This window comes from Ascaphus truei, chromosome 7 (genome assembly GCF_040206685.1).
Source record: "Ascaphus truei isolate aAscTru1 chromosome 7, aAscTru1.hap1, whole genome shotgun sequence".
In the NCBI taxonomy this organism is placed as follows: domain Eukaryota; kingdom Metazoa; phylum Chordata; class Amphibia; order Anura; family Ascaphidae; genus Ascaphus; species Ascaphus truei.
Genome location: NC_134489.1, coordinates 97,800,072 through 97,820,576, shown reverse-complemented (window position 1 = coordinate 97,820,576; position 20,505 = coordinate 97,800,072). Strand labels below are relative to the sequence as shown.

General features: G+C 49.5%; 2 protein-coding genes across 6 annotated transcripts in view; one reads left to right on the top strand and one right to left on the bottom strand.

Annotated features, from left to right (window-relative positions):
• Window positions 1–5,827, bottom strand: part of OBSL1 (obscurin like cytoskeletal adaptor 1) — a 64,913-nt gene extending 59,086 nt beyond the window's left edge. Inside the window, exons 1-3 of one of the 5 annotated variants that reach the window (XM_075609559.1) lie at window positions 4,665–5,827; window positions 2,775–3,871; window positions 288–554 (exon numbers count right to left, since the gene is read on the bottom strand). In XM_075609559.1, coding sequence (XP_075465674.1) covers window positions 288–554; window positions 2,775–3,867 — 1,360 coding nt within the window. In that variant the 5' untranslated portion in view covers window positions 3,868–3,871; window positions 4,665–5,827. The remainder of the gene's footprint in view (window positions 1–287; window positions 555–2,774; window positions 3,872–4,664) is intronic. The other 4 variants (XM_075609557.1, XM_075609556.1, XM_075609555.1 and 1 more) reach the window with 4 other exon arrangements.
• A 9,139-nt stretch (window positions 5,828–14,966) lies between these two features.
• On the top strand, window positions 14,967–19,517 carry INHA (inhibin subunit alpha). The gene is made up of 2 exons (XM_075609553.1): window positions 14,967–15,747; window positions 17,970–19,517. Exons 1-2 carry the CDS (start codon window positions 15,360–15,362, stop codon window positions 18,872–18,874), a joined length of 1,293 nt encoding a protein of 430 aa, XP_075465668.1. The 5' UTR covers window positions 14,967–15,359; the 3' UTR covers window positions 18,875–19,517.
• Window positions 19,518–20,505: the final 988 nt, after the last annotated feature.

The following is a 20,505-nucleotide window of genomic DNA, read 5'->3' as shown; positions in this document are numbered from 1 at the left end:
AAGGCGCCAACCCAAATTTGTATTAAATGTTTCGAAGCGCAAACCTTGTTCCTCTTATTAGAGAAGACCCCTTGCTGGTTTCCTTCCCCTAGTACACCTAGAAGAGGAGACCAGTTACATATGTGTAGATATATATGAATGCATGTAGGAGATAGCACAGGAGAAGCAGAGGGTGCTGAAGAGCAGTATTGAGGTGCAGTGACAGGTGCTGTGAGTCCTGAGGGGTTCAGGATAGGAGATCCAAGCTTAATTTGGTGATACATGGGTGAGATGTTTGTGCCATTCACCTCTCACTGCGACCTCTGCGATGCTCTGAGAACCACGTTGGGTTTGGCACACATACACTCCGTCGTCATCTGTTCTGGCTCCTCTGATAATAAGTCGTCTGACCAACCCCTGCTCCTCCATATGGTGTCGTTTGCCCGGATGCAGCCGCTGGTCCTCCAGGAACCAAGAGGTCCGAGACCCGTCTGGGACAGAGCATTCTAACACTGCGTCCTGCCCTTCCCTCACGGACACGTCCCTCAGGGGAGCCGGGAACTGCTCACCTACCTCTGTAGAATGTGGGGGAAGAGGAAGGCGAAGGAAAGAAAGAATTAGTCAAACTGCTATTTAAAAAGGAGTGGTACTGACCGGGTGCATGAAAGTCTGATAAATAAGGAGGCAATACTCTTTAACCAAAGATTTCTGCTGTATCTATTACACAAAAAAAGAAGTCAAAGTGTACAGGTCTAAATAAGACATTCAGTCCGTAACCCCTCTCTGACAGGGAAGAAATAATAGAGGATTAGAAATATACAGGACAGAGAACGGCAGACAACAGAAAAAAAAAAAAAAAGAGAGAGGGAAAGAGAGAGGGGAGGAGAAAGAAATAAGAGAGACGGAAAGGGTTCTTTCACTAGGTTAAGAAATGATTAATACATTGTTAATAATCCATTTGTAGTGAGTGGGAGATAACAACCATTATCGATGCATTAGAGGTTAATTAACAGACCCCCAAAAGTTGAAGAGGGGATGGAAAAGTCCCCTGCCACTGAGATATGTGCATTACAGAAACCGCATGCTTCTGAGAATTGTGTGTTAGAGAAGCCCCCCGCCTCTGTATGTGTCAGAGAAGCCCCCCGCCTCTGTATGTGTTAGAGAAGCCCCCCAACTCTGTATGTGTTAGAGAAGCCCCCCAACTCTGTATGTGTTAGAGAAGCCCCCGCCTCTGTATGTGTCAGAGAAGCCCCCCGCCTCTGTATGTGTTAGAGAAGCCCCACCCCTCTGTATGCATTAGAGAAGCCCCCGCCTCTGTATGTGTTAGAGAAGCCCCCCGCCTCTGTATGTGTTAGAGAAGCCCCCCGCCTCTGTATGTGTTAGGGAAGCCCCCCAACTCTGTATGGGTTAGAGAAGCCCCCCACCTCTGTATGTGTTAGAGAAGCCCCCCAACTCTGTATGTGTTAGAGAAGCCCCCGCCTCTGTATGTGTTAGAGAAGCCCCCCCGGCTCTGTATGTGTCAGAGAAGCCCCCCAACTCTGTATGTGTTAGAGAAGCCCCCGCCTCTGTATGTGTTAGAGAAGCCCCCCCGGCTCTGTATGTGTCAGAGAAGCCCCCCGCCTCTGTATGTGTTAGAGAAGCCCCCCACGTCTGTATGTGTTAGAGAAGCCCCCCGCCTCTGTATGTGTTAGAGAAGCCCCCAGCCTCTGTATGTTACAGAAGCCCCCCACCTCTGTATGTGTTAGAGAAGCCCCCCAACTCTGTATGTGTTAGAGAAGCCCCCAGCCTCTGTATGTTAGAGAAGCCCCCCACCTCTGTATGTGTTAGAGAAGCCCCCCAACTCTGTATGGGTTAGAGAAGCCCCCCAACTCTGTATGTGTTAGAGAAGCCCCCCAACTCTGTATGTGTTAGAGAAGCCCCCGCCTCTGTATGTGTTAGAGAAGCCCCCCCGGCTCTGTATGTGTCAGAGAAGCCCCCCAACTCTGTATGTGTTAGAGAAGCCCCCGCCTCTGTATGTGTTAGAGAAGCCCCCCCCCCCCCGGCTCTGTATGTGTCAGAGAAGCCCCCCGCCTCTGTATGTGTTAGAGAAGCCCTCGCCTCTGTATGTGTTAGAGAAGCCCCCAGCCTCTGTATGTTACAGAAGCCCCCCACCTCTGTATGTGTTAGAGAAGCCCCCCAACTCTGTATGTGTTAGAGAAGCCCCCAGCCTCTGTATGTTAGAGAAGCCCCCCAACTCTGTATGTTAGAGAAGCCCCCAGCCTCTGTATGTTAGAGAAGCCCCTCGCCTCTGTATGTGTTAGAGATGCCCCCCAACTCTGTATGTGTTAGAGAAGCCCCCCAACTCTGTATGTGTTAGAGAAGCCCCCCGCCTCTGTATGTGTTAGAGAAGCCCCCCGCCTCTGTATGTGTTAGAGAAGCCCTCCAACTAGGGATGTGTTAGAGAAGCCCCCCGACTCTGTATGTGTTAGAGAAGCTCCCAGCCTCTGTATGTGTTAGAGAAGCCCCCAACTCTGTATGTGTTAGAGAAGCCCCCCGCCTCTGTATGTGTTAGAGAAGCCCCCCGCCTCTGTATGTGTTAGAGAAGCCCCCAGCCTCTGTATGTTAGAGAAGCCCCCCGCCTCTGTATGTGTTAGAGAAGCCCCCCACCTCTGTATGTGTTAGAGAAGCCCCCAGCCTCTGTATGTTAGAGAAGCCCCCCGCCTCTGTATGTGTTAGAGAAGCCCCCTGCCTCTGTATGTGTTAGAGAAGTCCTTTACTCTGTATTCAGGGTGTGTGGTTTGAGAGCTTGGACGTACCTCTTACATGTAACATGACTGCGCTCAGCGTGTTTCCAGCTGTGTTCGAGGCCCCGCACACATACAAGCCTCGGTCCTGCTGCCGACAGAACAGCACCTTGAGTATGAAGTGCCCGTCACGGTCTTCGTATATCAGCGTCCTGCGCCTGGGGCTCACTGCACGCCCGTCTTTGCGCCAGATGATCTCTGGGCGTGGTTTTCCTGTCACCAGGCAGCGCAGCTTAGCGTGTTTTCCCTCGTTCACCGTGAACACCTTCACTTGAGCTGGGGACTCCCCTGGGGTTGGTTCAGGCCCCTGGCGTGGGGTTGGATCCACCAGCAGTACTGCGGCAGCCAAGCATTCCCCAGCTGGGTTAGTGGCCCGACACACATATACACCAGCATCAGGGGGGCGAACGTGGGAGATGTGCAACGAGTGGCCCCCAGGGGACACACGGTAATGAGATCCATCACAAAGCTCTTCTAGACCCCTTCCGTCCTTTTCCCACCGCACTGTGGGCTCCGGTTTTCCTGAAATGCGGCATGAGAGCTCCCCGCTTTGACCCCGGGATAGCCGTTGGGAGGTTGGGGTCAGCAGAAAATGAGGAGGGATGTCAGGTGTCACAGAGAGGTCAGCTTTGCAAGACAACAAGAAGTCAGCACCACTGCCCAGTGCCGGAGATGGAGTGGTGATTGGGGGCAGTTTAGTGGTCAAAGGAAGGTCACATGGGAAGGTGGCAGTGGGGTGAGGATCAGTAGTGATGCTGAGGTTGGGTGTCACAGTGAGTTTGGCTCCAGCGTAGCCTTCCCCTGCCCAGTTACTGGCCCGGCACATGTAATGACCAGAGTCCTCTGGCCTCAGGTCACTGATCACCAGTTGGTACCATTCGCCATCCCTTTGGACCAGGCATCTCTCCCCAAGCTCCAGTAGAAAATTTCCCACCCGCTCCCAGAGCACACAAGGATGGGGATCCCCACTTATACGGCATCTCAGGACAGCTTGAGAGCCGGCAGGGGCTGTGACAGAGCGAGGGAAGCATAGAAAGCGTGGGGCGCCCCCCGACATTTCCAGAGCCAGATGTGAGTTGGGTGGGGGGAGAGATAATGCTGCCATCTACCTGCCAAAAAAGGAGAGAGAGTTATACAGAGGGACTACTAGAGGAAGCAACAAAAGGAAGAGAGAAACAGAGATTGTGGAGGTCAGAAGGAATAATGGAAAGGAGAATATAGAAACTGGGTAGCGAGCGTCAGAAGGGAAGGTTCGGAGGAGCCAGGGATGCAAGGACAGAGAGTTTGGGAAAGCAGAGTAAGTGGGGGAGGGATAAAAATTGGACATGGAGTGTGACACAAAATACCTTAAGCGAGGCGGAGGACCGAGAGACCCAATGGGAGGGATCGGAAAGAGAGGGTCAGGAGAGTTAAAAAGGTAGTCTCAGCAGAAAGGGCTTAAAGAAGTGGGGAAGAGAGAATGTGGAATACGGGAAAAATAGAGAGCATAGGGAGGCAGAGTTATGCGATTAGGTAGGGTGACACAAAAAGGGGACAGTCAGAAGAGTGGGAGAGAAGCAGATGTAAGTATATAGATGTAACATAATATCAGATCATAAATAGGATAGAATAACATGAGGAACACGCTAGTGTTGGATCGAGCTGAAAAAGAGAAGTCTCTGTCATATGAAAGGTACTCAAATTTAGGAACAGCACATGGAGAAAGGGTGAGTAATAGGACATAAAGAGGTGGAGGAGGATATGTTCACTATGATCAGTGTGTCAGATATTTATTGCATTGTGTTAGAACACATATGTGTGCGCATTGGGGTATATGTATGTGTATGTGGTGTGTGTGGCTGTGTAAGTGTGGGGTTAGCGTGTCTGCATATTTTTAGAAGGTCTCGTCCTCCCTGTCCTTACCTTTTTCTGACGTTGATATATTATCCCAACTGTAATATGTTCCGTAGGGTCAGACTCTGGTAGGAAATGATTCTTGTAGGATCAGACGCTTGTAGGATGTGCTTCTTGTAGGGTCAGATGCTTCTAGGATGTGCCTCCTGTAGTGTCAGATGTTTGTAGGATGTGCCTCTTGTAGGGTCAGATGCTTGTAGGATGTGCCTCTTGTAGTGTCAGATGTTTGTAGGATGTGCCTCTTGTAGGGTCAGATGCTTGTAGGATGTGCCTCTTGTAAAGTCAGATGCTTGTACGATGCGTCTCTTGTAGGATAAGATAGTAGGAAATAACACTGGTAGAATCAGATGCTTGTAGGATGTGCCTCTTGTAGGGTCAGATGCTTGTAGAACGTGCCTCTTGTAGGATCAGAGAGGTAGGAAATGACTTGTAGAACGTGCCTCTTGTAGGATCAGAGAGATAGGAAATGACTCTTGTAGTATGTGCCTCTTGTAGGATCAGTGGTAGGAAATTACTCTTGTAGAATCAGGTGGTTGTAGGATGTGCCTCTTGTAGGATAAGACTGGTAGGAAATGACTCTTGTAGAATCAGACTTGTAGGGTTTGCCTCTTGTAGGGTCAGACGCTTGTAGATGTGTCTCTTGTAAGGTCAGACTTGTCTAGGGCCTGTTTCTGGAGCTCTGTCACTGCTTAAGCCTCTTGTGGGTTTCTTTCTCGACAGTTCCCTTCATGTGGTCAGACTCCACACAGTGAGCTGCCTCCTTCTCACGTCCCTCAGTCTCTTTCTGTATCTGTATGTCCCTCTCTCAGTGCTTTGTTGGTCGCCTCTCTCACGTGGATCTGGGCTCCTCTTGGTGCACCCTCTCCAAACAAGAACAGCTAAGGCTCCTTCCCACAAAGAAACATTCCTAATTTTAGTCTCAAGATAAAGTGTCAGCAGCTGATCCTGTCATATCCCCCAGAAACACAGGGAGAGAGAGGGGCAGACAGACCGAGAGAGAGAGAGAGAGAGAGACAAGCAGAGCGGAGCAATACAGAGACAGGTGGAAACAGAGAAACACAAGCAGATACCCCTCTTGGTTGGATCTCTTACGTGCTTATGAGTGTGGGACAGCTCTGGGAATGATTGATTGGTACAGATAGCTATGCTGGGGTGTGACAGGGTTTTTTTTGGTGTGAGATAACGTAACGGTTGAACACTACCCCCATGTAGTAGATAAATGTGAGTAATGCATTCTTGTCCTATCACTTCCGACATATTCACAGGACACCAGCAGCCTGCAATCCATCACACCAACTCCCATGGGACTGCCTCCCCTCCCCCCCCCCTCACCCCAGCTTGGGCAAGATCAGTGCCCCTGTGTGAGTGGGACAAACGGGGACGCAAAAAGCATTCCGGTGTGTGGCATAAGCCTGTCATAGCGTGTCCCCTGGCACCACTCACATACCTATCCCATGCCACAGCTCAAATCTGATCTCTGTCCTTCTCACATGTTATATTCCTGCCCTCCGCCATAGATACATCTTAATCTGCCCTCTGCAGCACCTCGCCTCCTTGTCATATCTTAGTTTAGATACTTATACCCTTGTCACAGGCTGGACACGTTTCACATTTCGCATACCTACCCACAGGCCACATAACTGTTATAACCCCGATTCCTGTACCATGTTTTTGCTCAGATACATGTTACCTGTCCCGATTCACACACCTGTGATGCCCATCCTCAGTCACACATCACATATCTGCTCGTCACAGTGTCACACAACTCCTCACTCACAACTCAGATACATACCTGTCCCCTGCCTCTGATCTTATACCTGCCCTCTGTCACACATCACATATCTGCTCGTCACAGTGTCACACAACTCCTCACTCACAACTCAGATACATACCTGTCCCCTGCCTCTGCTCTTTATACCTGCCCTGTCACACATCACATATCTGCTCGTCACAGTGTCACACAACTCCTCACTCACAACTCAGATACATAGCTGTCCCCTGCCTCTGATCTTATACCTGCCCTCTGTCACACATCACATATCTGCTCGTCACCGTGTCACACAACTCCTCACTCACAACTCAGATACATACCTGTCCCCTGTTTCTGCTCTTATACCTGCCCTGTCACACATCACATATCTGCTCGTCACCGTGTCACACAACTCCTCACTCACAACTCAGATACATACCTGTCCCCTGCCTCTGATCTTATACCTGCCCTGTCACACATCACATATCTGCTCGTCACAGTGTCACACAACTCCTCACTCACAACTCAGATACATAGCTGTCCCCTGCCTCTGATCTTATACCTGCCCTCTGTCACACATCACATATCTGCTCGTCACAGTGTCACACAACTCCTCGCTCACAACTCAGATACATACCTGTCCCCTGTCTCTGCTCTTATACCTGCCCTCTGTCACACATCACATATCTGCTCGTCACCGTGTCACACAACTCCTCACTCACAACTCAGATACATAGCTGTCCCCTGCCTCTGCTCTTATACCTGCCCTCTGTCACACATCACATATCTGCTCGTCCCAGTGTCACACAACTCCTCACTCACAACTCAGATACATACCTGTCCCCTGCCTCTGCTCTTATACCTGCCCTCTGTCACACATCACATATCTGCTCGTCCCAGTGTCACACAACTCCTCACTCACAACTCAGATACATACCTGTCCCCTGCCTCTGCTCTTATACCTGCCCTCTGTCACACATCACATATCTGCTCGTCCCAGTGTCACACAACTCCTCACTCACAACTCAGATACATACCTGTTCCCTGCCTCTGCTCGTATACCTGCCCTCTGTCACAGCTCAAACTCCTGCCACAATTGGTCTCTATTTGTTATGAGGACTATGTTGGTTTTTGGTGCAAACTTTCTGAAAAGAGTAAAATAAAAAAAAACAGGCAAAAATGTAGGCACGGGACGTTCTAGCAAAACGGGCCAAATTGTTAAAAATGCCCCATTTTGCCTTTTTTTGTTGTTGTTGAAACTTTTCTAAAACAAATTAACCGAAATGACTAATCCTGCAATGCCCGCGGGACTTTAGTACAGTATTAGGTGAACTTGTTGCAAACTGTTGGATCGAAGCAAACTTTCCCCCCCGCACTAAAGAAGGTGAAATGCGTGTAGTTCGCTCCCCCGTGCGAAACTTTCGCACATACTCTAGTTTTATGAGGATAATTAGTTCTCTCTTGTAATGACCGTTACCTTCATGTGGTCACGCTGCACTTCGTCTGCCTCCTTCTCACTTCTGTTAGAGCGCTGTGCAGTCTCTTTCTGTGTATGTCTCTATGTCCCTTTGTCAGTGTCTTGTTGGTGTAGCATTGCTCCCTGTAATCTCCCCGCTGTCTCTTTACAGGGTGTCTCTTTCTATATTCTTTCACTCTGACTCTTTGTCTCTTCTCTATAGGTGCCACTCTCTGCTGTCTCTCTCTGTCCCTGTGCTCTCTAACGCTCACAAGGTTCATACCTGTCCCCTGCTGCCACAGCCCAGATACATTAGTGGATTGCAGGAGGGGAGGGGGGGAGATTCCTGCAGCTGCTGTGGCCAAAAATACTCCAGTGATGACATGGGCAGCAGCAGCAGGACAGGCCAGTCTGGCTATTCAGAGGCTCTGTCCTATGTATAGAATCTCTGCAGAGACTCAGCCACTAAACCTGTAACAGACCCCCGGACACACCGCTCCACAGGGAAACACACAACATTCACAAATACAGCAGTAATCCCGTGTGGGGATGTCACACAGATCCTACAAATGCTGTATATACCCTTCGAAAAGACCCCACATAGAACTGCCCCATTCCATATATAACCCATTTATATCCCCCCCCCAACCACCATACAGGCTTCATAGAAAACCCAGCACAGGTCCCATAGATACATTGCAGGCCTCATAAATACCCTCCATACAGACCTCATATAAACTGCACAGAAGTCCAACACAGACCAAACAGATAGATACTCTATAGATCCCACATTGAGGTCCCATAAAGATCAAAGAGGTCTTCACTGGCCGAAATAAATCCTATGCAGTCCCCACAGGCACCCTGCACAGATAATGCCCAGAGGGGTTAAAGGAACATCTCTCATTGTGTCTCCAGCAGGGGGAGAGTTAATAAAGGTTTGCTACAGCGTCCCTCCTGGGCTGTGACTCTTTCCCTGTTCTCTTCCCAAGGGCAGTGGTTTAACCCCGTCCTCCCCGGGCTGAAGGCAGACACTGCTAGAGAGATAGGTGGCAGTGACCCAGCGGATGCAGATATATATCGGGCTCCTGGCATACTTAGTACAACCAGAGAGGGGAAGAGATGGGGATAAATCCCCTTCTGCTTTCTGCAGTGATTCTTATCTTTATACAAGGAGTATTCCGCTGTAAAACGATTAACCCCTCGGGCCCGGGTTTGGACAGCTGCTGTTTCCATTTCGGTTTCCTGTTACCCCAAAACACGCGGCAGAGGGGGTCGCTGCTAGAAACGTAACCCTTTCACTGCCAGAGTGGCCTGCAGCACCTTGCCTTCAATGCTTCTTGGCAGCGCAAGTGTTAAACTAACCGAAGTAAAAACCGGTATCGCACAGTGCAGAATATGCACCAAGGGTCGCAAGAGGCATGGAGTTTAAGGCTGCGTTTATAGCACCGGCCACAGCGACGGCGACGCTACCCGTGACGTCACATGTCATCGTCACGAAAGTTGCACACAGGCGTGCGATGTCGCTGGCAACAAGGGGCTCTGTGATTGGCTGCTGCCAGTCACATGGTGCGGCTGTCTCTGGAAATCTCACATTCTTTTGGCTACATCGATTTTGGTCGCTGTGACATCACACGTCGCCGTCGCGGCCACTATGGTCGGTCACTACGGACTACATTAAGTTACTCCGCGGCTGCACGCCGTCGCTGTAGCCAGGACTATAAAGTTGGTACGGGTCCAAATGTGCTCCCCTGGGGACTCTGAGGGATGTGAGGGGCGGGTTTTGGGAGCAGCTTAGAGGAGCAGTTGGTATGTGCATTATTAAAAGGGGATGGGTCAGCATTTGTGGCTGCCCGTCAGAGCACTTTTTCCTTCCGAGTTAATTTCCACGGATTGTTAATAAAATCTCAGCTCAAGAGATCTTCCCCCGGATTAAAGAAACTCACTGATTTGTTACCTGAGCAATCAATGCAAATGATTGTTTTTTTTTGTTCCTATTTAAGGGGCAATTCAATGTAGTCTACATCTGCTGGTTGTTTTCTGCCAACGCCCCCATTAACGTCATATTAGAGCAGGGGTAGCCAACCCCAGTCCTCAAGAGCCACGAACAGGTCAGGTTTTCAGGATATCCCTGCTTCAGCACAGGTGGCTCAATCAGTTGCTCAGTCTTCTGACTTGACCTGTTGGTGGCCCTTGAGGACTGGAGTTGGCCACTCCTGCACGATAGTATAATGCATACGCCCCTCAGTACGAAAGTGGGGGGGACCCCTTTTTGTTGTTGAGTTCCATAGGGATCAACAAGAAACTCCATTCAGTAATGATTCAATTATTAAACGTGGGGCTGGAATACTAACTGGAAGTGGAAAACTGCTTTTTCTACCACTTTCCCTGATTTCGAGCGGAATGGGTTATTGTAGTTTAGATATAAATTAAGTTCTGGTGCCTCTTTTCTACAAAAACACCTTACTCGGTATCACTATCCCTTGCATGCAGCCACTCTCAGGACTAAAAACCCAGTAACAAAACCATAGGGGGAACTTCATAGGAAACTTGTCCGGCTGCAAAGTGAAGTAGAAAATGAGGTGTAACTATGTATGCAGAGGTAGCCAGCATCATGGAACTAGTCATAACACAAGAAATAACTGGGAATATCACCGTGACCACAGAATGGCAATGCTGTTGCAGGATATGGCCGAAAATTCCAACATACCTATATGTCTCACATAAAAAGGAATAATAGCGCCTGTATATGTTATATATATTGAAAGAAACCGGATTATTGTTGGAAAATCTGGCCACTTGTTGTCCCCAGTTTTCAGCTTCAGAGACTTTCTAACACCCCTGATGTATCTAGAGCAGGGGTATCTCGCTCCTGCCTCTGTCGCCTAGGGTTGTCAGGGGGCTTCTCCAAAAATACTGGACTCAATGGTGAAAGGTGCGTCAGGTCACTATGTCCAGGGAGGTAATACCGGACACATACATGTCCAGTATTACAGGACCTCTCATTTTTTACTGGAGAGAGTATCCAAATACAGGACAGTCCAGTTCAATACCGGACACCTAGCAATCCTACTGTCGCCCCTAAACAGTGCCGCCAACAGGGGGGGGGGGGGGAGCCGGGCAATTGTTCTGGGTCTGTGGCTGTGGGGGGCTCGGATGGTGCTGGAAATTTGGCTCTGCAAAAAGGTCAGGCCCAACTTCTGTGTCTGTCTGCCGGGTCTTTAAGTGCTACCAAGTTCCAACTGCTACGGGCCTCCCTCCCCCACCGGGCCTCTAGTTGATGCAGGCCTCTCTCTCCTGCTGGTCCACACCAGAAATCGGGCCCAACTTCTGCATTCGTCTGCCTGGGGTTATTGTGTGTTGTGGGAGTATTGTGTGTGTGTGTGTGTGTGGGGGGGGGGGGGGAGAGTATTGTTGGGATATTATATGGGGGGGGGTATTGTATGGGAGAAGATTGGAGAGGGATTTGGGGGTGTTGTGTGTGGTGGGAGTATTGTGTGTGTGTGTGTGTGGGAGGGGGAGTATTGTTGGGGTATTGTATGGGGGAAGATTGGAGAGGGATTTGGGGGTGTTGTGTGTGGTGGGAGTACTGTGTGTGTGTGTGTGTGTGGGAGGGGGAGTATTGTTGGGGTATTGTATGGGGGAAGATTGGAGAGGGATTTGGGGGTATTGTGTGTGGTGGGAGAATTGTGTGTGTGTGTGTGTGGGAGGGGGAGTATTGTTGGGATATTGTATGGGGGGAAGATTGGAGAGGGATTTGGGGGTGTTGTGTGTGGTGGGAGTATTGTGTGTGTGTGTGAGTATTGTGTGTGTGTGGGAGGGGGAGTATTGTTGGGATATTATATGGGGGGACAATTGGAGAGGGATTTGGGGGTGTTGTGTGTGGGCAGGGTTTCGCCTGCTGAACTGGGGTTCTCCAGGGTCAACGTTGGGGTTGCTTGTCTTATATGTACCGATATTTAATCCGCATATTTTCAATATATGTTTTAGTAGCTCGGGATAATTTTCATTGATCAGAAGCAGCTCTCATTACAGAAAAGGTTGGAGACTCTCGCTCTAAAGCAAGCAGAGTCCAATGCTGCTGTAATACAATCCATGCACAGCTGCAGAGAGCCGCATTAAAGGTGCTGTTTTATTAGGAGGCGAGGGAAGGGGGGTTCACCATTTTAATGAAGAATCCCCTCCAAGAGTGCTGATCTGCAGATCACACCTGGGATCTGTGTCTCTCGGAATGTGGGAATGTAACTGCTAGTCCTACAGACTCGCTCCCTATATTTATCACAGAGACTCCCTTATAACTTGTTTTCTTTCACTCAGAATAAAGATCCCGTCACCGGAGGGGCCTGCAAGGCATTTCGAAGGGGCGAACAGCACCCGTCATGAGGAGATCTCCCAAACGTTCCTACTAAACGTTCCTGTAAAACAAGAGTTGACTTGTATACTCCGTATAATCTTTATTGCTGAAGATTCGACAATATCACCCTGGGAGGGCAAAACAGTACACTTAGTACAAATGTGGGGTACCACCCATTCAGTGCCTATTAGACCCGCCCCTGCATACACTCGCTTTGGTCCAAGTCTTGCTCTGTGTTACGAGCTGTTCTGAGCAGTTATAGGCGGCAGTAGGCACTATAACATGTGTTACCAGGAAATACTACAGTGAAAGCTGCCTCTCCTTTCCAAGTATTCCCTGGGCACAGAGTTACGATGACAATACTGTACATGGTTGTGTTAAATGAACAGAGGTTAAAAGTTATATTTACAGACATTTCATGGAACAGTTAGGCTAAGGCCCCGCTCCCTCAGTCAGCGCGCCCGCACTGCAGACAGGCGGGGCGCTGACAGACACAGACCGCGATATGCGGTCTGTAGGGAGCGGGATTGGGGGGGCGTGGTTTGAGCGGAGGGACCCGCTACTCCCCCCCCTCCCTCCATGGGCTCGGGCTGCAGGAGGGAGCTGCTGCGGGCTGCTGTAAGGTAAGCAGCTCCCTCCCCCTTCTGCCACAAACGACACACACAAACGAAACACACACACACCCCCTACCTTGTGTAGGAAGCTTCCTGACAGCTCCCGCTCCCGCCGCTGATTGGCTCATCAGCGCACCACGTGACGCGTCACCGCTCGGGATCACAATTTTCTTGCATCCCCTGGCAGCTGACGCGTCACAGCGCGTAGTGAGCCGTGCAGCGAGGGGGGACTGGGACCTGCTCGGGAGGATTCCCCTGCTGGTGGGGAACGCTCACGCGGCCGCCTGCGCCGCCCGCGCCGCCGGGCGCAGCGGGTCCCAGCCCTTAGAGATAATATATGTTATGGGCGTATGTAATAGTTACAGACAAGATTACAATGTGAGACAGCTGAAGTCTTGATAGAAGTTAAACTGGTGGTGGCTTTGATTGTCTCTGGTAGGTTGTTCCAGTTTTGGGGTGCACGGTAAGAGGAGGAGGAGCGGCCGGATACTTTGTTGAACCTTGGGACTGTGAACAGTATTTTGGAGTCTGATCTCAGGTGATAGGTGCTGCGTGTGGTAGGGGTGAGGAGCTTGTTCAGATAGATGGGTAGCTTGCCCAGAAAGTATTTGAAGGCAAGACAGGAAAAATTTACTTTGCGCCTGGATTCAAGGGATAGCCAATCTAGTTCTTTGAGCATTTAGCTGTGGCGTGTGTTGTAGTTGCATTGGAGGATACAGCGGAATATTGAGTTGTAGAGGGTGTCTAGTTTGGCAAGGAGAGTTTAGGGTGCTGTACCATATATTACGTCCCCATAGTCTATAATTGGCATCAGCATCTGCTGTGCAATGCGCTTTCTGACCAATGAGCTTAGGGAGGATTTGTTCCTATAAAGTACACCCCGTTTGGCAGGTTTTAGGCGTTAGAGTATCAATATGCAGCCCGAATGTTAAATGGGAGTCAAGACATATGCCCAGATATTTAAAGGTAATGACGGGGGCCAGAATGGTGTTAGCATTTGTTTTGGTCTGTAGCTCTGTTGTTCTGGCACAAGCACACCCAGATAGATGCATAGGGACAGGCAGGGTAACTCAATCCCATATATCAAGCCAGGGAACCTTTTAACTGGCTGAAGTGTTTATTTGGGGCAACAACATACAAATAAAAAGGGGGAAAAGGTACCGAGGGAACACTGGGGCATGAGAGCAATGGAGGGGAAGGGGAGCTATGAGGGCAGTGTGATAAATGCAGGCTATAGGGATAGGAGAGATGACTGCTCAAGATGGCTGCTGGTACTAAAAGACAGCATGCTGGTCTGGGCTGATGGGAAATTAACTGGGACAATACCACCTGGCAAGGGGAGGGGGAGCAGTCCATCCTGGTAAAAGGAAGGGGGGTTGCCGAGGCAACTGGCTGAAGCCAAGAAACCCACAAGGGATCGCAACATTGTTGCAACAGCGAGGCTGAGGCGTGCTGGCAGCCTGCAGGCAGAGAGAAAACACACAATCCTGTCGTTGGTAGCTTTAGAAATGTAGCCTTAGTCCTAAATACCATTTCCCCAATAGCTTTGTACAAACGTCATTCCTGAGCTGGCGCCTGTGTGAGAAATGTGTCAAATAAAAAGGAATCAAATGTAATGGTTTTGTACTCACTAAATACCCCCTAAAAGAGCCAACTTTGTTCCCTCTATACAGCGCTAACCATTGGTCCCATACAGGTGTTGTAAAGCAGACACAAATCCTGTATCCAATTCATTTAATAGAAGTATTGCTGGACCTGAAGAAGAGAGAGAGAACTCTGAAAAGCTTGTCCTCAAATATCAATTGTTAGTCCAAATAAAAAGGGCATCACCTAATACTGAAGTACTCATTGATGCTGCTACCGTATATCCAATGGCATATCTGCAGATATGAGAAGCAGTTCTTATAATCTCACCACTGGAGGGTGCTCTGCACAAGAAGACTGGAAGATACTCTACCATCCCCCTTGACTTTGTCTCCCATGAATTACATTCACCCCAGAGCAAAGGTGCAGACCCTATGGGTGTTGTGCCCTCCAAATACACATCGAAGCACAAAGCCTGGGCCTGTCCCCTATCTCAAGGCCTTGTCTGACAGGGGGGGGGGGGGGGGGCATGTTCCCGTGTGAAACTCCTGGTCAGCGTTGTCCCTGGGGCAAGCAATGCATTCCAGGCGTCTATCTCCGATAATGTTCAGTGTGTGCCCAGCGCCTTCTCAATGCCAACTCTGATAACACACAAGAGTCCTGCCTCCAGGCAGCCAGAGACATCCAGAGAGAAGAGAGATAGGATATCCAGAGAGAACTGGGAGACACACAGGGACATCTGGAGACAATCGAGACATCAAGAAAGACAGACAGGGCCATTCAGAGATTAGAGAGACAGGCAGGAACATCAAGGGAGAAGAGACATACATAGGAGACAGGGACATCCCAAGAGAACTGAGAGGTATACAGGGACACCTGGAGAATACAGATATAGTGATATCCATAAGGTACATATAGGCAGAAGACATCTGGGGAATACCTTTGAGGTATGAAGAAAGCAGAACACTTCCCTGCTTCAAAGGAGACAGACAGAAGAGCAAGTGAGAGTCTGCAGTGGACCATTAATCCCAGAATGTCCTTCTTGCATTTGTTACTACTCCTGGTGGTGACCCTGATTTGCCCCAGTGTGGGGCAGACCTGTGAGATCCCAGAGGCTGATCGCCAGCACATTCTGACCAAGCTCAAGGCACAGATTGTAGAGGCACTCGGTCCCCCTCCACCTCCATCTACCGCACACTCCCCAGCACCATCTCTGAGTCCACTTGGGCTAATACAGTCTGAGAAGAGGACCATACACAAGAGGCACAGCAAGAGCAACCAGGGGTCACTGGGCAACCTGGAAGACACATCCCAAGTCATTCTGTTCCCCTCCTCAGGTAAGACTAGACAGACACAAGCTATATCTCAATACTTATCTCTGACCCATGTATGGCTTATGTGGGGTGGGATATCACACCTCCTAGGAGGGACGCAGTATATAAAAATGGGGAAGGGGATGAGATCTAGATTAAGTGGAGAACAGCTCAAGGTTAAACATTGTGCTACGTTTGAAGTCTTATATTCCTGACCTGTATCCAGAAGTCAAAGTATGATGGTACCAGGACGTTAGGAGTCAATGTACCACTTTATTTATATTTACTAGCAGATGGCCATTGCTTTACCAAGTTATCCCAGGGGTTTTCACTAATTGAGATAAGACAAATTCATAATACTTTTTTGTAAATTTGCAATACGGGACTGTTAGTATGCTCTGCACAGTACACAGTAGAAATATACAAGCTTAACAAGAGCTTACAATCTAATTTGAATACACAAGGCTTCACTTGTGTACCACTTGTAACTGGCACAAGGTTCGTAGGCGCACATTTACTAAGCAGTGCTATACCATAAGACACCATTCAGCGCTGGAAGCCACCGTTTAACCCATTTACGTAAATTAACCATAAGTTGTGTTCCAGTGCTGCAATGTGTCATCGCATAGCACTGCTGAGTAGATATGGCTCTTGATGCCATGTTTGCTAAGCGGAGCAATTCAATAAGACACCTTCCGGTCCCAGAAGACACTCTATGGCCCACTTCAATGGTCTTGTGAAATAGCACCGTTTAGTAAATACGGGCTTAATCTCGTCTATAAAATGACAGGGTGAATAATTAGCAATCTAATTAATTACCATCATATATAATGATTGCCAGGCCAATATGAGATAAAATACTGCTGTGCAGGGCTGGTGGTCCCTTGTCCATCTCTGCTCTTTACCGATATCCCTGACTGCGGACACGGTCAGCACTATCAGAGAAAATATGACCTATTAATCCACCTAACAATGCACCTCCCTGCCGTCCACCTCACATCTGATGCAGTTTGCAATAGCAGCCACCAGGTGTCACTCTCGCACTGCGCGATCGGAGGGTCCGTGCGTTAAACACGGTTCCCCCTGCCCATGGTTTTGCTGTTTCACCTGCATAGTGTAAGGAGGTCAGGCAGGGGAAATATTTAGTAAGTACAGCTTGTAATAGGGCGCCCTGCCCCAAAATAAGGCTGCGCTTATAGTGCCGCCGCCAGCGACGCGACGATGTCACGCTGCGGTCGCTGGAAAAATCACATTGACTTGACTTCCAGCAATTGTGACCAAGCCATCGCGTCGCCTCTACTATAAGCGCACCCAACGCGGAAATATATTTGTTTTGCCGCGCCGTCGTGTCGCCGGCACTATAAGCGCAGCCTAAGGCTGCAGGCTCTTTACTCATTGCACAAATTCCCTAACCACCCGTGACACATATCCAGACGTGCTGAGGCACACACAGTACACACCATTAACCCACTGATGACCGATACACCTACAAAATCAGGGGTAGCTAACGCCAGTCCCCGAGAGCTAACAGGCAGTGGAGAAATTCCTTAGTCCCGCTAGGCCCGGGCGGCAATATATTGGGGCGGAATGCAGGGGCCCCGCTCTCTTCCCCACTGATTCCCAGGGGAGAGCGTGGGGTCACTGGAAAGGTCTCTTACCTTCTCCTTCGCGCCACCCTCCTCTTTCAGCGTTGCGGTGTCAAATGACGCTGTGATGTCACACGGCGACACGTTGCCATGACATGATGTCACATGGCATCGCATTGTCATGGAAACACATCGTCCCGTGACGTTGCGACGTCATTTGATGCCGCGACGCTGAAGAGGCGCCAAATTAAGTGCCCACAGGTGGCAACATTTTAAATCCGCGACTGCCAACAGGTCAGATTTTAAAGCTCTCTGCTGCAGCACAGCTGAGCCACCTGTGCTGAAGCAGGAATATCCTGAAAACATGTCCTGTTGTTAGCTCTTGAGGACTGGAGTTGGCCACTCCCGGTCTAAACACAGACACACTAATGTATAGTGTCAGCATATAATGTATATATAATGTATAACCTTGTTCATCTAATGTAACCCATGTATCTGTCATCATAACCCTGTGCCCAGGACATACGTGAAAACGAGAGGTAACTCTCCATGTATCACTTCCTGGTAACACATTTTTTATAAATAAATAAAACACACAGATTTGCACACGCAGGCTCACGTACACAATATAACCCTCCTCCCTTGTATACTCTCATTCAGACGCCCCGTGCGAGTCTCCAAAGCTGGACGACCCTCAGGAGGATCCAGGTAACAGTTTTACCTACATCTTCCGCCCGTCCCTTCACATCCTCAGCAGCAGAGTCTCGTCCGCCCAGCTTTGGTTTTTCACAGGGGGATCTCCGAACCGCCCTCCCACCGTGCCCGAAAACATGCCCAGCCAAGAGCTCTACCCATCTGGCGCTGCATCTCCCATCCAAACACTTAACGACGCCTACCCACAACCCCAGGAGTCCCCCGCACGACACGGACACCAGCTGAGCGATGTCCCATTTTCCGTTAACATCAATAACGACGATGATGCCCTGCCACCCGTGGTGGACCTCCAGGTACTGTCAGAACACGAGTCGGTAACTGTGGCCACCTCCAGGGTGCAGAAGGTGGATGGTTGGAGCGTGTTCCACCTGGCCCCGTCTTTTCTCAGATATGTGTCACGGGGGCTTTTTGTGCTGCTAATCCGTTGCCCTGCCTGCCCCTGCTCTCCCCAGCCTGAATACACCCCCTTTCTCACGTTTAACACCCGCCCGACCCAGCGTGCCCGCAGATCTGGGCTACCCTGGTCGCCAGCCGCCCTGGAGCTGCTGCAGCGCCCTCCGGCGTCGGGGGCGGGCAATGCCCATTGTCACCGGGGTTCTCTCAACATCTCCTTTGAGGAGCTGGGCTGGGACCAATGGATTGTGCAACCCAGCAGCTTCCATTTCCACTACTGCCACGGCACCTGCTCCCCTAACCGTGGCCTAAGTCCAGCCCTCCACTGGGGGCACTGCTGTGCTCCACTGCCCACCACCATGAAGTCTCTATGGGTCACCACCACTACCGATGGGGGATTCTCCTACCGATATGAGACTGTCCCCAACCTGCTAACCCAGGACTGCGCCTGCAGCTGATGCGGGTTCTTTCGTCTCCATGACGGCGGTGGAACCGGTTGCTGTTTAAATGAGTTGTTCCCTACCAAAAACAAGCGCCTGCTTTCTGTATCCTTGCCCAGTCATTTTATCTTCTTGTGTGGCTACTAATAGATTGTGGGCTACTTGCCACTTCTTATTCCCACTAGTCCCCAGTTAAGGAGAAATGTAGAGTTGGATCCCCTGGGTCACGGGATATTAAAATGGCTGCTCTGGCAAACACTGGCTGGCAGCCTCAGGTAACACAGAATGTTATTTTATGGCCAAGCAAACAGGTGTACAGACACCGCAGTATGCAGGTTTCGCCTGCAAAATGAGACCAACAAGGCAAGTGTTGCCAAGTATGTTTTAAAAATGTTTTTTTTTTAACTTCTTCGCTTCTAGAGCAGCTGACACCAATAGCTTGGCATGGTCAGGTCATGACGAACACTGCAGAGAAGATGTTACTTTGCAGAGTGCTTTCATAGTATTGCAGGTGCACGCACACCTTATTTCAGTCTGTAAGCGATTGTGCCACATACATTGCGATCTAACTGTCTGGCTGTTAACATACGAGAGGCTCAAGCCCACAAATATACTCCACCTGCTGTGTTATGAAAACTAAATAAACTAACTCAGAATTGGGTCTGGGCACCGATGTAGATTTTTTGGACGCGGCATGAAATGTTAACCCATGTTTAATGGGTTAAAGCTGGGTTATTGATGTCTTTTCTTACATTAATGACAGTATTATTGCAGCATTTTTAAATACGTTTCTGGGCTTGGGGGGGGGGGAGTTTGTTTTTCTCTGGTTATTCCCTTTTGTGTGAGGTCACTGTGTTCAAGAAGAGTTTGCACAGGCAAAGCCCCCCTTTCTGCAAGTTTAAAGGTTGTCTGATAAGGAAATACTTAATTGACAAACAATCCCCCCCCCACCCCTCCATTCAGAAGCCTAAAAGAAAGAATTTTGTGCTTAATTTTCAGATAAATAAAACCAGCCAGATATATATATATATTATTTTAAGCATGGTTACATTTATTTAAGGAAGCTAATGACAGTTACATTCTTCACACGTTGTTTTTCGGTCTGCTACATGGAATTGCACTCTTAAAGCGGCAATCCATACTGGCACATTTCTTTGTTTTTTAACATAGGATTGAAGCGGGGGGTCCCATTAATTTCAGCTCCGGGGACCCCCGGCTTCCGGAGATCCGTAGGCGCCGGTAGCTGCTCCACTCGACTAGCAGGGTTCACGTAATGGCAGAGTTTCAAAGCTGCCTGGCCCTGCGGGCCAATAGGAAACAGTGACATCATCGGGTTCCACTTCCTATTGGCTGCGGGAGCGTTAAACTTTGCAGAGATATCGGTACCCCACACAGAGGTGTCTGCATCTTGGGAAATAAGGGGTCCCCAGAGCTGAAATTAACGGGGATCAGAGGCTCCTGCGTCAACCCTATGTTAAAAAAACTAAATAAGCAGGAATTGAGTCTCTGTCTGTCTCTCTGTCTGTGTGTCTCTCTCTCTCTGTGTGTGTCTCTCTCTGTCCGTCTGTCCGTCTGTCCGTCCCTCCGTCTCTCCGTCTCTCCGTCCCTCTCTGTCTCCCTCTCTCTCTCTCTGTGTGTGTCTCTCTCTC

Coding starts and splice junctions, on each gene's coding strand:
- INHA (XM_075609553.1), top strand. CDS start 15,360: ATGAAGAAAGCAGAACACTTCCCTGCTTCAAAGGAGACAGACAGAAGA. Junction 15,748..17,969: donor CATTCTGTTCCCCTCCTCAG/GTAAGACTAGAC, acceptor ACTCTCATTCAG/ACGCCCCGTGCGAGTCTCCA.